This window comes from Pteropus medius, unplaced genomic scaffold (assembly GCF_902729225.1).
Source record: "Pteropus medius unplaced genomic scaffold, Ma_sr-lr_union100, whole genome shotgun sequence".
NCBI lineage: Eukaryota > Metazoa > Chordata > Mammalia > Chiroptera > Pteropodidae > Pteropus > Pteropus medius.
This window is the reverse complement of record NW_024349800.1, coordinates 4,729,819-4,746,344: the sequence shown is the minus strand read 5'-3', so window position 1 is coordinate 4,746,344 and position 16,526 is coordinate 4,729,819. Positions and strand designations below refer to the sequence as shown.

The 16,526-nt window shown below is 39.4% G+C and overlaps 1 protein-coding gene across 2 annotated transcripts in view; it reads right to left on the bottom strand.

Annotated features, from left to right (window-relative positions):
* The window catches only part of TSEN2 (tRNA splicing endonuclease subunit 2), a 34,011-nt gene extending 18,745 nt beyond the window's left edge, over nt 1–15,266 (bottom strand). Inside the window, exons 1-4 of one of the 2 annotated variants that reach the window (XM_039886771.1) lie at nt 15,121–15,266; nt 10,063–10,269; nt 8,616–8,697; nt 2,844–2,880 (exon numbers count right to left, since the gene is read on the bottom strand). In XM_039886771.1, coding sequence (XP_039742705.1) covers nt 2,844–2,880; nt 8,616–8,697; nt 10,063–10,251 — 308 coding nt within the window. In that variant the 5' untranslated portion in view covers nt 10,252–10,269; nt 15,121–15,266. Of the gene's footprint in view, nt 1–2,843; nt 2,881–8,615; nt 8,698–10,062; nt 10,270–14,217; nt 14,291–15,120 lie in introns of those variants that run through there. The other variant, XM_039886772.1, reaches the window with a different exon arrangement.
* Nucleotides 15,267–16,526: the final 1,260 nt, after the last annotated feature.

Below are 16,526 nucleotides of genomic sequence, written 5' to 3'. Positions count from 1 at the left end.
TTGAGCGAGTTACTTAAACTCTGCTGGTTCAGTTTCCTCCCCCATCAAAGACAGATAACAGGACCTACCTCATAGGGGTGATGCAAGGACAGAAGGAAATACTCTATAAACCTGTTATTAGCATAGTACCTAGCACATGGAACATACTCAAGAAATGCCAGCATGTAAAACTATGTTATTGTTCTCATTATGTGTCAATTCTTCTCAGGCTCGGGAGCTGGGCAGCCTGGTCTGAGCTCATATAATCTTGGAAAAGATATTTGCAGGTTCCCATGTATGGGATGGAAACGACTATACCTACTTCGAAGGTTTCTTGAGAAGATGAACTGAGATGATACAGGTATATAGACCAGTAACTGGCACTATTGGAGCAATCAGCACCCACTGGCTATGATGATCATGATGGTGATCATCAGAAGCTAAGTTGAAGCATGGCAGGATCCTCCCCTAGACAGCTCTACTGAAGCCTGATTTTGGATTTCTGGCCTCCAAAACTGTGAGAAAAAATTTCTATTCTTTTAAGCCAACAAGTTTGTGGTATTTTGTCATGGCAGCCCTAGGAACTAATACAAGGGTTAATAAAATTCTTGGAATGTTACATTGCAGAGCTTATAAAGAGATAACCTTAAGGTAAGTGGCAATCTCCATCATCCAGAACCTTACATACTCAAATTGGCATGACAACGTGTTATCTTTATTGCCAGCCTGATCAGGATGCAGTTCTGAGGGGTGGGCTTCTGATCTATTTTTGAGTCTCAGTGTCAGTTGGAGCAATCTGCCTATACTGCATCCCCTCCTGGGATGGGGTGGGGGAAGGTGGTTCTGCCAGGTTCTTAGCAGGCCCCTCCCACAGACTAGAACCCAATCCCTTTCCTCAGCCTGTGGTTTTAGCCAAAGCATCCATCAAGATCTTCTTGGTGCCACTGCCTCCCGGCCACTCTGGCCATGGAGTTACTGGGCATGTAATCAAAAAGGAGCTGTCAGATTCTGCCAGTACATGCTAGAAACAAGATGAAAAATCACTGTGGACTTGAGTAGTTTTAGAAGGAAGAGCTGTACATCAGGGATGATGAAGTTTTAGATGACCATTTAATCAACAAAATCCTACTAAGGGACCACTAAGTGTTGGAGATGTAGAGAGAAACCAGGCATGGTCCCTGCTCTCCAAGAACTGACAATCTAGATCTAGGTGTATAACAAATGGCACAGTGAGGGGCGCCAAAGCAGACTCTGTGAAAGCCCAAGGAATGACCTCAACTCAGTTGAGGGAAGGATGGTGAAGAGAGAAACTCCGAGACAGTGTGACAAGTAAGCTGTGCGTGGGATGTGCAGGAAGAGCCAGGCAGTGTGCATGCTTGTGGGGTTAGGGAGAAATGTTCTGAGAAATGGAAACAGCATAAACAAGAACCTAGAGGAGTCACAACTGTATGAATGGATGAACAAGAGCCCCCGAGAACCTTCTTCCCTAACCTTAAAACTGTAGAGCAAGGAAAAAGGCAGATTTATGCTCACACAGGGTCGTTTATGCCCACACGCCACAGGAGAGTGGTTCTAAATCTAAGCATCTTAGCACTTAAAGACATATATGTTATAGGTTAGCTGTTCATATTTCGAAAGGAATTCAAGAGACAAAGGATTTGGCTTAGGATTATTTTTAAAAATAAACCTTAATTGGTGCATTTCAAATATGATTTGATCCACATTAAATTTTCAAGGACACACCTACTACTACTACAAAAAAAGGCATGACTACCACATCAGAAAAAGTTATCTAAAAATAGATCTGATTTGAAACAAATTAATAGGTACATGGAATATTTGATGGTTGACTAATGGGAAGGGATTGGGGAGGGTGGGTGAAAAGGGGGAAGAAATTAACCCATTTCCTGTTTAGAAAAAAACAGTGCAGTTTGCTGCTAGCATTAATTTTACATAAACATGCTCTTTGAGGCTGAAGCGAATCTGATTGGTTTTCAATGTGAAAAAGTATAAAAACTGTGGAGTTATTTCTAAACAGAACTTGTCTATAATCCTAATATAACAGAAATGTATACATAAATAGGATTCATCAAATGAATATTAGGCTAACTACTGTTCCAGAACAATGTTAACATCACATGTAGGAATGCTATGTTTTCTAGGATTTGACATTTTCAGCAATTGATAATTACTATATTTTATAAATGGAAAATAACACTACTAAAAACATAATGCTATAAATAGAATGATGTCATTTGTTTCCAAAGGCTACTGATATACCAGAGAGATATGAAAATAATAATAAAAGCGAGATATTGTGTGACAAACTTTGGAGGTAAGGCTGTAATCCACAAGTCATCTTTGGGTAAATGCAGCCCCAAGTACCATGTGCAAGTATTCTCGGGGCAAATGAGAAATGGGTTAAGAAGTACAGACTGGCAGTTACAAATCAGATCTATTTTTAGATAACTTTTTCTGATGTGGTAATCATGCTTTTTTTTGTAGTAATAGTAGGTGTGTCCTTGAAAATTTAATGTGAATCAAATCGTATTTGAAATGCACTAATTAAGTTTATTTTTAAAAATAATCCTAAGCCAAATCCTTTGTCATGGTGACATAAAGTATAGCATAAGTAATATAGTCAATAATATTGTAATAACTATGTATGGTGTCAAATGGGTACTAGATTTATTGGATGATCACTTCATAAGTCATATAAATGTTTAATCACTATGTGGTACACCTAAAACTAACAGAATATTGTATGCCAACTATAATTAAAAAGTTAAAAAATATTAAAAAAATAAAAGTAGATCTGACTTAAACCATAATTTGGGGCAAGGCCAAAGTTCACCATGACTTACTTCTTTGATGTGATTATAGGCATGTCTGTCTTCATATCTGTAACAACAAAGAAATTTTATTAGTTTAGACAAATTGTCCTTAAGGGGAAAAACACAGAAAATCTAAAACAGAGAGAATTTCAAGATTCACAAAATTATACACCTAGAGGGTTGACTAATCCTGTCCAACTAACAATGGCAAACATATGCTTTATTTTCCATCATTCCCTGCAGGCGCACCTGACCAATCACAGTGATCTTGCTGGGCTCAGATGTGACCTAAGAATTTTTAACTCAACACTATAGCTAGGCAGCGATGACATGCAAGAGGAATCCTCTCTGCCACCTCTGAATGCTTATGCCTTCTACTTTTAGATGAGAATATGGAGGCCCTAAAGTTACACACTTTACTCCCACTCCTCCATGCTCCATAAAGCATCTTCAGTGAAAGTTGTGCCTATAGAAAGGGCTGTTAAATTTTATGGTGGTGTTAGTTTTGGGCGTGTGGATTTGGGAATTCTGGTCTCTACCAGCTCTGGTCATCTGGCTGGGAGACTCTTTTCACCTAAAATGTTTATTGGGTTTTAGTCCTAGTCCTCCCTGACTCTGCCTTGGGGCAAGTCATTTCTCCTTCCCCAAATGTGGCCTTATCTCCAGTGCATTAAAGCAGGGGTCCCCAACCTCCAGGACATGAATAAGTATTGGCTCATGGCCTGTTAGGAATTGGGCTGCACACCAGGAGGTGAGTGGTGGGAGAGTGAAGCTTCATCTGTATTTGCAGCTCCTTCCCAGTGCTAGCATCACTGCCTCAGCTCCACCTCAGATCAGGCATTTGATTTTCATAGGAGCACCGGTCCCTGATGCCAAAAGGTTGGGGATCGCTGCATTAAAGGCTTGAAATAGATGATGTTCAGCTTTAAAGCCCTATGAAAGTGAGTTCACAGACTCTTACCTCATTAGGAATTTGTCAGTTTTCTCAGTGTTATGACCTTCATCCTTTGGTAATTTTACAATAAACAACAATTTAGCAAGTTTTACTGACAGTCTTCCATGTGCCAAGCACTAAAATACAGAATAAAGCAAATCTCCTTTCCTGAGATGCTCACAGTCTAGTTGGCGATACAAAGCAGAAATGACTGATTCTAACCCAAGCTGATATATGACCAAGTATTATAAAGGGTCTAGTTAACTTTACCTGGAAAGGTTAGGAAAAAACAAAAAGGAGGAAAAAGAATTGAGCTGGGCTCTAAAGAATGAATAAGAATTCACTGAGTAGACTGGGAGGAGGGGAGAAATAGGCAAGGAAAGCACTGCACAAAGCCTGAGACAACAAATACCTGTTGCAGGTTCATGAAATGGCAAGGACTCCAGGTGGCTGGTGCCAACAAGTGAGTGGATAGAGGGGAGGGTGGAAGATGAGGCTAAAGCCAGTTTCTGAAGAAACTCTTAAAATGGACATTTGAGATTTACTTCTTTAGAGGAGTCTACAATCTTAATTTCTGTTTCCTTGGCATAAATTCATTTCCTTCAAATTTCTATCACCATTTAAAAATTAGTTACTACACAGATCAAGAAAAGATTCTCAATTGTTAAGATTATACATTTTTGGCCAAATATTGGTAACTGCCAAAGTTGGGTGATGGTATAGGCAGGTCAATATGCTACTTGCTCTACTTTCTCTTTTTAAAAACTTTACAATGAAAAATGTTTAAAATATATAAAAAGTAGAGTGAATAGCATAATAAATTCCCATGTTCCCATCACTCAGCTTTAAGAATTAACTCATGCTTCATCTGTTTTTCTGCCCACTCCTGATCTCCAAATTATTTTGAAACAGATGCTTCCTATCATATCATTTCACCTTGAAATAGTTCAGTATGTATTTCTATAATGACTTTAAAAAATATATAACCACAGTTCTACTACTGCACTTTTAAAAAACTGATATTAATTCCTTATCATTATCCAAAATCTACGTATTGTCTCAAAGCTTTTTTCTTTTTTGGAAAGTCTGACTCAAAAGCCAAATAATGCCCATACATTGCAACTGATCGATGTATCTGAAGTTGATTCTAACATATAGGTTTCCCTGCCATGACTTTTTTTTCTCTGAAACTCATTTGTTGAAGAAATGGGTCCTCTGTCTTGTAGAACTTCCCCCAGTCTGGCTGTGGATGATTGCATCCCTGTTGTGCTGTTAACACAGTGCTACTCAAAGGCAGCCACAGGGCCGCTGGTCCAAGAAGAGATGAAGGTCTTGTGCCAACCTTTAAATAATTGTCTCACTAAGCACACTGACTAGTTCAGCTCACCTTGTTCTCACAGTCAGATTTTCATGGAGAAGGAAGCTGTAGGTAAATAGTTAACTAGCTGTAGCTAAATGGAATGGGATCTATTTTTGTTCTGGTGCAAAGGTCTTATTTTGCTTCACTTCAATACTCTGCGCAACACTGGCTTAACACATTCCTCTGTTCCCTGTGTCTCCTGTGAATTGGTGGAACTAGAGGCTTGATAAGATTTAGGCTTGATTTTTTGGAAAGCCTACTTTATAGGTGATGCAGCATGTTTCTATTAGAAGCCACAAAATGTCTTGTTGGCTTTTATGTCACCGTTGTTGATCAATGCCTAGATCCAATAATTCATTAGGAGTTACAAAATGGTGATATCCTAATTCTATTATTCTATTATGTCTTGTTGGCTTTTATGCCACCATTGTTGATCAATGCCTAGATCCAGTAATTCATTAGAAGTTACAAAATGGTGGTATTCTAATTCTATTATTCCTTCTTTATTTATTTGCAGGATTCTTTTATAAAGAGAAATTCCTCACTGTTTGGTTACCCTTAGAACCAGTTCACGTTTACCAGTTTTCAAAATGAGGAATCTTCCACAGGTGAACAATGTATTTCATCTGGCATGTATCAGGATGAACTAAAGTATTCAAGCATTTTTGGCTATTATTGTGAATGAACGGATTGCAAAATAAATTGTAGTATTATTCATGTTGATGTTCAAATGTTTCCACGGCCAGTGGAAGCCTCTTTTGAAACAAGATTAGTAGTTTTTGATAGCTTCTTTGCTTCCTGGTACAAGATGTTTCATGTAAAAAATCCTGGCTGCTCTCAACCACGCCAACATACTCATTTGCCTTATTATGCAATATGATATATATACACACACATATACCACAGTCTCAGCATAATGGTAACAATACTACCACCCATCAAATAATTGCTGAAAACAATGTAAAGATTATTTTGTAGCTCGCTCTTTCTTTAGAGTATATGGCAGGTTGACTGCCCCAGTTCTTCAGATCTTCCATTTGCTAAACGCTTTGACTCTGGGTCAATGGAATATTAGCAAACATGATGCAAGCAGAGGCCTGAAAAGCACTTCCACCATTACCATGAGAACATGCCTTGGCTAGCCTGCTGGAGGATGACACACATGTTAGCCCCTACCCCTCATTCCAGTTGAGGCCATTCTAGACCAGTTGATAGCCAACCGTCAGTCAACCAGATACTAGTGAGCTCAATTTGATCCATTGGAGCAGCCAGCTCCAATAACCATATAGATGAGCACATCCAGCCAAGATCAGCAGACCTACCCAGCAAAACCTACCCAGCAAAACCTACAGACTAGTGAGCAATTTAATTGTTGTTGAAAGCCTCTGAAATTTGGAGTGGTTTGTTAAACAATGTGGCAAGAGGTAACTGACACAAAGTTTACCCCATTAGGATTAAACAATCAAATTAGCATGTTTTAAAGTCACTCAAAATAGCTCCCCCATTGTGGCTATACTACCAACTTGATATACAAGTTCTATTTTTTTTAAGAATTACTTCAAAAAACTTAACTTTGTTTTGTAATCATGTAATACATTTACAAGGTTCCAAAGTCAAATCTATAAAATCTCATCTCCCATTCCATCCTATTTCATCCCTCCCTGATAGACATTAAAAATATTATCCTTCCTATGGCTCAAAGTTATATTTATACTCTCCCCTATCTCACACTATGCAGACTTTCCTTTACCTTGCTTTCTTCACTTAATAATATATTCTAGTGACCCCTCATTCCTATCTCAGCTCTACAGTACTGCATTATATGAATGCATGAAAGTTTATACAACCAGTCCCCTCCTTATAGACATTTCGGTTTTTCTAGTCTTTTAATATTAGAAGTTGTGATGAAATGAATAGCCTTATGGTATTTCTTTTCATATTTTTGCCATTGTGTCTTTGGCTAAATTCCTAGAAGTGAAATTGCTGAGTTAAAAGTTAATACATATACTGGGGCAACTAGATATCCACAGATAAAACAAGAAAGCTGGATCCTTACTTTATATCATACACAAAAATTAACTCAAATTGGATCAAAGACCTAAATTTAAGAACTGAAACTATAAAACTCTTAGAAGAAAATGTAGAGGAAAATATGCCTGAACTTGGATTTGGCAATGCTTTCCTAAATATAACAGCAAAAGCACATGCAACAAAAGAAAAAATATATAAACTAGACTTCAGTAAAATTAAACGCTTTTAATGTTCCACACTCATTAGGATGGTTATCACCGAAAACAAAAACAGAAAATAACAAGTGTTGATAAGGATGTGGAGAAATTGGAATGCTGGGGCATTGCTGGGGGGAATGTAAAACAGTGTAGGTGTTTTGAAAGACATTTTGGCAGTTCTTCAAAAAATTAAAATAGAATTATCATATGATCCAGCAGGTCCCTTCCTAGGCATATATACCAAAGAGAAATAAAAACACATGTCTACACAAAAACTTGTACATGAAAGTTAACAGCAGCACTATTCATAACAGCCAAAAAGTGTAAACCACCCAAATGGCCATCTTTGGATGAATGAACAAAACATGGTATATTCATACAATAAAATATTATTCAGGATGAAGTTCTGACATGGATGAAACTTGAAAGCATTATCTCAACTGAAAAGACACAAGAGTCGTCATAATGTATGTTTCCACTTATATGAAATATCTAGAATGGGCAAATTCATAGACAAAGAAAGCATACTAAGGTTACCAGAGGTTAGGAGGAGAGAAGGACGGGGGAGAGAAGTAAATGTACATAAAATTTTGCTAGATATTGCCGAATTCCCCTCTATAACGACAGTATCACTTGCACTCCCGGCAGAAATGCATGAGTGTTTCTCAGGGCCTCACCAATGGTCCAACTTTTGGATTTTTGCCAATGTGATTGCTGAAATGGTATCTCAGGACAGTTTTAATTTTTTCTTACAATAAAATGTTTTTAAAAATTCTTTCTAATTATGTTTTTACCTGCTGGTATTGGTTATGTAATTACCGTGAGACTTCCTTAGAGAACTATACTAAAAGATTTATAAAGAAAAGAGACCAGCAAGTGAGAACTACACACATTAGTATGTTTTACCAAATACATCGATGTTATGGTTATTATCGTAAATTCAAATTCTAGAAATAAAACTCATTTTGCATACAGGTGAGCAGGTACTTAATTACTAGTACTTTCCACATGTATAGTACTCTGGTAGGCAGTGCTTAACAACAGAAATGCCTGAATAAACACTTTTGATTAATTCCAGAAATTAAATAAGACACATTTTCACCAATTATAAGAACCTTTTCACCTTGATTAGAATTATTCTAGTTACTATTTTTAGCAGTAAAATTGTCAGTGTGCATGTTACTTCTCCTCTAGAACTTTACTATATAATCTGAGATGGAAGATCAAAAATGAAAGATAATAATAATTTTCCAAAAGAAGTAAATGATGCATAAGTTTACCTTTCCATTTAGCAACCAGCTTAGGATCTGAAATTGTGAAGTTTGGACGGCTTCTAGACAGGATACCTTTTCCAAAATAACCCTTCCAGGAAAAAAGAAAATAAGGTTAGTTTGCCTTTAGTTATCAATTTTTTAGTGGAAGGATAACAACTATTTCAGTTGATAAGAGATTTATCCCACATTTCACAGTTTTACATCTTTCCTCTGATTATCTAATGATTACTAATGAGGATCTTAGCATTTTATCTCTCAGATCATTTGAAGAGTGCTAGGAAGTTTTTAGTATACCTCGTTTGTCTCATAGCAATTTCAGTCTAGGTCTGATAAGCTGAAGGCAATGGGGCAGGCAGAGGCAGGGTGTCTTCTTCACATGTGGGTCAGGAGCAGTGTGCCTAAAAACAGGAGCCAAGTCTACCATGTACAAAAAGCTCTTGAATTCTTTTATACCTAGAATTGAAGTATTCCTCTCCTTCTGCTGATTCCAAAAACATAAATTTTTTCCCTCATTTCTTAAAATTATAAAATATTAAGCCCATAGAAATTTGAGAGTAATAAAATGAAACCCTTTACCCTTCACCTAGATTTAACAATCAGAATAAATGTGTATAGCACATTTGTATAGCTTAATTTTATGTATTGAGAATGTGGAGAGACTGCCCTTGGCCTAGACCCTATCTCACCAGGATCAATGCCACCCACTTTGGAAAGGTGGCTACAACCTATATATTTTATATGAAATGTCTAGAGAAGGCACATTTATAGAGACAGAAAGTAGATTGATCAGTGGGTGTCTCGGGCGTGGAAGCAGGGATTAAGTGCAACAGGCATGAGGGAACTTTTGTGCTGATGTGAGTGCTCTAAAACAGGATTGTGGCAGTGGTTGCACAACTCGAATTTACTATAATTATTGAATTGTACACTTACGATAGGTGAATTTTATGGCTGTAAATTATACCTCAATAAAGCTGTTTATAAAATACCCCTAGTGACAAATTAGCTGTGGTGGGGGTGGGGGGGTAAATGGGGGGAAGCAAGTTACCATTCTCAAACCAAACCTTTTACTAATGGAAAATAGCAAAAACTAGAAGTTGTCTTCATGTAAAAAGAGGTCCCCAACTAGGACAAGAGAGCAGATAAGGCACCAGAGTACACTTTGAAGCCTCACTTTATTTATAATGAACATACGTTGCTTTTATAATTGAAGGACAAGAAAGGGCAATGTACTGACCCTACTTCATTGATGAAATGTGGGTTCAGGGTTGGGGAGTTATCCTCATGATATATGGCTTCAAGGCACCTGAGTCAAAATGTAGTGTTCCTACCAGGGACCAAATAGCAAGAAAAAAATATGGGTCATTCATGATTTGTTTCTGGGGTGGATGGAGAGAAGAAGGATAGCTGGCTCAGGGCTGGCAGGAAGTAGCATGCCAAGGCAACCTGCACTTACTTTTCCATACAGCTGCTCAATATCTTCTGTGTTCCTCACAATTACACTGTTGTTTATCAGTTCAGCACGGAATATTTTGAAGTCTTTCTTGGGACCACAGTTCTGACCAAAAGGGATCGGAAATGGAGACTCATAATTCTCATACACTCTTCTTTTCCTCTTCGGGGCATGGAAAACTGCTTCCGCCATTTTTCAAGCATAATTGTTCTTTAAAGAATATAATGAAGAGAAAGAAACAGTCCATTAATAACTACACTGATCAGAAATGCAAGTATATTTATACCTAGGCTCAGGAAACTTTGTGGTCTGTGGGAAAATTAAATATTTATAAAGCAGTGAACTTAATTCCCACATACCCAAGAAGTCAGTGACATTATTTCTAACTACAGCTGATAAGACTGAGGCCTAGTGACATGCTCCAAGTCACAATGCAATGCAAAAGTCTCTTGATAGTAAGCGCATTAGGATTTCTGCCTATTAGGATTACTCCCATTTTTTCACTCAGCCAACAGACATTTACTGAGTACCTACCAGGGCTCCTAATAATTAGAGATGCTGGGGATATAAAGATAAAACCAAGAGACCTTGTCCTCAAATAATTAAATCCAGTGAGTACTTCATTTTCCATAAAAAGGACCTTAAAATACATTCTACACATTATGTCAATCATCTTCTAATTTTTAGAGTAAATTGATAAATAACAACAACGACAGCAGTTCTCATTTAAGGGTCTATTACGTACCTCTAAATGTGAGTTGCTAAGAATAGGAACTATAAAGCCAGAGTGCCAGGATGGGAATCAGCTTCACTGATTCCCAGCTGTGTGATTGTGGGCAAAAGTTAAATTTCTCCATACTCTGGTCTCCCTGTCTTATAAGACCCATAAAGTGCTTAGAAGAGTATCTAGCACAAACTGAGAGCTATGCATGTATTTGCTGTAATTATAGCTATGGGGTGAGCACTATCAATACCCCACAGATTTTGTGAAAGGCTCTGGAGGGTGGGGCACTGGACAATCCCAGGTCTGTTGAACATTAAAGCCCAAGTTCTTCTCTCTGGGTTCTGCGGCAAACACAGGTAGCATCTCTCCCCTTTTGTCTGAAGGCTCACTATTTCTCAGGGTTAGAAGCTGAAGGGTTACAGAGACTAGTGGAATTAATTACTGTGCACCCAGCACTGAGATGGAGTAAAGGAAGTTGAAGTCAGTACTTCTCCCTTTCAGGCCTTACATTTGGCCTGAGGAGACAAAACAAACATCTAACATGCAAAAGGCTGCAATTCAGTAACGGCCAAAGGAAGGAAGTAAAGTTGAGTGTACAGTGTGATAAAGATATAGAGCCACAGTAGATGCATTTAGCTTAAGAAAACTCAACCATACGCAGATGGGAAAAAATGTAAACAATGCAAGAGATTGGGCCAGCCATTCCACGCAACAAGCAGACGCCCTGGAATGAGATGGGAGACTTAAATCTGCTGCTCCCTCTGTCCTGGGTCTGGACTTGATTTAAACTGAGAGTGTATATGGTGCTTGCAGATACCAGATACAGTGGAGTTAAACATATGTTTGACCTACGTGGCTCCAAACCCTAACAAGGAAAAAAGCAGGACTGATTATTTAGGCACATCCTATCCTCAGTACCAGCATCCCACTGGGCAATGGATGCAATCAAGCCTGACACAGCCAATGAAGGTAGCCAAAGCTAAAGGAAAGTGAGTGGTTTTAAGGGTTCATGACCATTCAAAAGAAATTAAAAGCTTTGTCCAATGTGTGATGACATCTTTACCCTCTCAAAGAAGCCAAGGAATTAAATGAGGACAAAGGAAAACATAGACCAAGGAAGAGTTAGAGAAATTGATAAATAAGTTACAAAGATAACTGAAAAATAAGAGTCAGCAAGTTGGAACCTTCAGAGAAGTGCCAAAGTATTCCATGCATCAAAACACTAATCTAATTTCTACATAAGATCCCTCAAAGGAATCACATAATGAGCATGACTGTACACATTATGTATGTATGTATATGTGTGTGTGTATATATATATACACACACATACACACTGCTGTATAGCATTCATAATAAAACATGTATACCGGTTGTTAATGGGAAATTAAGAGATTTTCTTCCAAGAGCATTTTAACGAGATTTTCACTTGCCAATTTATCCGACTCAAGCCAATTATTGCATTTAGTATTAAATTGAAGAAAATAGCAATTTATTCTAAACTTAAACAATGTTGCGCTGGCTTTTTTTGAGACAGGATGTTGATCTCCAATGAGGAACTTTCTTGAGATTTCAGGAATGATTCAGAGTTTTATGATATTTACACTTTTATAACTCAACCCCTGGTTAGTATTTGACCTGCATATACATTTGGAATTTGTAAAAAAGAGAAAATGTTTAATGGCTAATTTCAAGAACTTACAATTAAATTCTCTCAAACAAGCAAAAATTAAAATATTTTGTCTGGTTTGTATAGGATTTTCCCTTTCAGATTGCTGTTATACTCTAAAATAAAGCAAGAATGAGCTATGACACTTGATGGCAAGAACTCTGTATTCCAACTCAAGTGTATGTGATATAAGGGCTATTACAAAACACTTTTTCACAAAAATCTCAAAATCTGGTACTACTGTGACCTGTGCCCATGTGACAACACGAACATCAAGAATGTGGCTCATAGGAAGCCTTCCACATATGCAAAGCTTCTATTACTATTGTTTGACCTTTATAATGCACTTAAGCTCTTCGAGCCCAGTTTCTTCCTCTTCAAATCAAATAAGACTAAAAAAGTCTGGAGATTGCTCAAATGTTAACCACAGAGTAACCATATGATCTGGGAATTCCACTCCTAGGTATAGATACAAGAAAACTGAAAACGTGTTCATGCAAAAATCTGTACATGAATGTTTACAGCAGTATTTTTAGTAATAGCTAAAAAACCCCCCAAATTTCCATCAAGAGATGAATGGATTGACAAAATGTGGTATATCCATATAATGGAATATTATCAGCAATAATAAAAGAATGAAGTACTGATACATGCTACAATGTGCATGAACCTTGAAGGCGTTACGTTAAGTGAAAGCCAGTGATAAAAGACCACACGTTATGTAAGACCATTAATATAAAATGTCCAGAATAGGCAAATCTTTAAGAGTCAAGAAGTAGATTAGTGATTTCCAGGTGCTGGAAGAAGGGAGAAATGGGAGTGACTGTTAATAGGTATGGGGTTTATTTTGAGGGTGATGAAAATGTTTAAAATTAGATTGCAGTGATGGTTGTATAACCATATATACTAAAATCACTGAATTGTACATTTTACAAGGGTGAACTTTATGGTATGTGAATGATCTCTCAATAAAGCTATTATTTAAAAAATTCAATAGGACAAACGAGATGATCTCTTGTTTCATAGTTTTGTGGAAGAGTTGTCTTGTGCTGAACTTGGAAGGCAAAGCAGGGGAGAAAGCACAGAATTCACTACTCTCCAAAACTGCAATATTCGCTTAAGTAATGTTTCTTTAGTACCATGATAGAACAACATGATGTCAAATGTGGGATGTAACATTAGAAGAGGTAATCATGATCGGTAGGTACAACATTCTAGGTAGGCAATGACTGTGCCGTATGCTACACAGGCCGGTACTATCTCCACTTCACAGACAAGGAAACAGGTTAGAGAGGGCAGGCAAGGCATTTGCACAAAGCCCCACTGAGAAGGATGATAATAGGTTAGTAAGGTAGGGTGACAAGGCATGGTAAGGAGACTGGCTTAAAAGACCAATGTCTGAAGCACACAGAGATGGAATAGGCCAGTCAGGAGGGTTGGGATGTGAAAGTTGGTTTAGACTTGAAGCCAGTGCAGATTATGACGAGTGAAAAGAGATTATGAAAATTAACCCAGGGTGGCATGTAACAGTGGCTCTCAAGCTTGGCCACCCTTAGAATTACCTGAGGAAAATTTACATCTCCCAATGCCCAGGCCTCACGAGCAATTACATCAGAAATTCTGGGACCCAGGTGATTTCAACATGCGGACCCCTGAGGTAAGTACTTTACTATTCCCATTCTACAGATGAGGCAAGGGACTCAGAGAGACTGAGTGCTATGTACCTCTAAGAGGTTATTTTTCCTTTCCAAAACCTGGGCATTACCTGACTCCAGGCGCTGGCAGTGTTAAGTATGTTTACTTTTCTCTCTAAAGCAGGGCTTGTTCTTTCTTATTCCCTTTGAGCAGATAAGCTAACACCTGTTAGGTGCTCAATAAATGTTTATTCCAAACAAAACAAAGCAAAGCAAAGAGGGGGGAGGTAGCTACATTTAATTTTCTAATTCTCTGGGTCCATCTTGCCAAACAAGCCTGGTTAAAATCTCTCACCCAGCAAAGTTCACCTTCTCCCAATTAAAAAACGTTTGAAACGCCAAGTGCTTACCTCCTGGGCTAGGGGAGGTAGGGATAAAGGGGACAAGGCGACAATCCAGCCTCTGGGGAGTTTTCAAATAACGATAAACCTTTGAAGGCTGTGAAAAGGATTAAATGGGTAATTGTGCGTAGGCGCCTAGTACTGGGCCTACCATGGGGAATTGCTAGCCAGACGGCAGCTGCAACCTCAGTAAATGACGCCACACAAGCCAAAAAAAGTGTTAAGGGCCCAATTCGTAACTTTGTTTTAACCATCTGCTGGTTTCCTTGAGTGTCTCTCACCACCTCCCTGCCCCCAGCAACCCTACTAGCGGCTGAGGCTCCTCTCGGGCAGAGACGGGGTCAAATGCACGTCGACTTCCCCAGCCCTGGACGTGGTGTCAATGTTCCCAAAAAGAATGAAGAAAGAGAAGTACTGAGAACGGGAAGAGGGGCTAATTCCGGCCGAACTGGGAAACCTAGTTCCTCGTTCCGACCCAGTTTGGTCCGGCTGTGCAACCTGGGTGAAGTCTCTGGGCCCTTTTCACTCTCGTTCCACGTGTCCTCCTGTGGAACCCCACCCCTGCCCAGTGTGCTGAGGGCCACAGGGCTCAGCGCCCCAGGAGGCCGCCGGCTCCTATTCCACGGGCCTTACCTTCTTCGGCCCCACGCGCTCGCCGTTACCCCGGCAACGCCAGCCAGTGCGGACGGACACCGCTGCCGTCAAGCAGTGAAGCCGCAAAGCCGGACAAATGCGCAGGCGCTGAGCCCGAGGGCGCTCCCGCCGTCTTCGCGGAGCGCGCCTGCGCACAGCCCGAAGGCGGGTGCAGCGCGTACCGCTCGACCCTCCCCGAGTGTATGGCTGAGGCCGCAGGCCCTCTTTCCAGTACTCATCGGTATTATACAGACAGCTGGTCTTGAGTGAGTGACTTAACCCTTCTGAGCCTCACTTCTTTCTGCTGAAAAATGAGTCGTCAGCATTATGAGGGATGAGCAAAAGCGTGTTGGGAAGTGTAAAAGTTTCTCCTGACCTGATTATTTTAAAAAGAGGCCGGTAAGGAGTCCAATGTATACCTTCCCAGATATGAATTCCAGGGTCCCCAGTGCACATACCATACATGCTGGACAGTTGGGGGAGGTGAGTGACAGGGAAGGGAGGGGCTAGGTGTGATGGGCTTTGAAATCTGGATCTTTCTCAACTTTCTCTTGTCTCCAGGTCTTGGAACCTACTGTTGCCTGTGCCTGGAACATCCTTCCCCACTGTTTGCAGCAGAAATTCCTGGTCACCCTTTAGGTCTCAGTTCAGATATCTCTTCCTCCAGGAGACATCCTCTTGCTTCCCCAGGCAGGCTTGGGTGACTTTTCTCTGTGTTCCCTGTTTCCTGGTCCTCTTTAACTGGACTATGAGCCCTTGGTAGAAAGAGCTTAAGACACCATGGGCATTAACGGCTCAGCTAAAGAGTTCAGACTTTAGATAAACCAAAATCAGAATAGCTTCCTATTAGTGTTGCAAAAAAGGGAGAACTCTGTCAAGATTCACAGAAGAGTGGTATCAGGATGGATTAGACAGGGAATAGAGAGCTGGGGAGAGCCTGTAATAATGCACCAGAATATGCCAATTTAGGGGATACTAGTTTTAGAATTAGAGGGTTTTAACAATGAAAGGGAACTCAGAGGTTGTCCAGTTCAACTTTATATCTAACTGATAAGAAAAAAGGTTCAGTAGCTCTGTGAGTTGCCAGAGGTATCCGAGCAAGTCAGAATAGAGGCAGTCCTGGACCTCAGTGAGGTGCTCCACACTCAGAGGCTTGGGATTCCCCGCTAATGGAATCTCAGCATCATCTGGATCCCTGTCCCAACAGAGGGTCCAGAGTGGAAGTTACTTAATAAGATACTCTTCCCCCAAGATTTTCTCCTCAGTGTGTACTTTAAACATTTTTTGTGGTCATTTTCAAACATACACAAAGTAGAAAGAATTATCTAATAAATCATCACTTCTACAACCTTCAGCCTTTGGTATCTTGTTTCTTTTACACTCTCCATATACACATCTTTATCCCA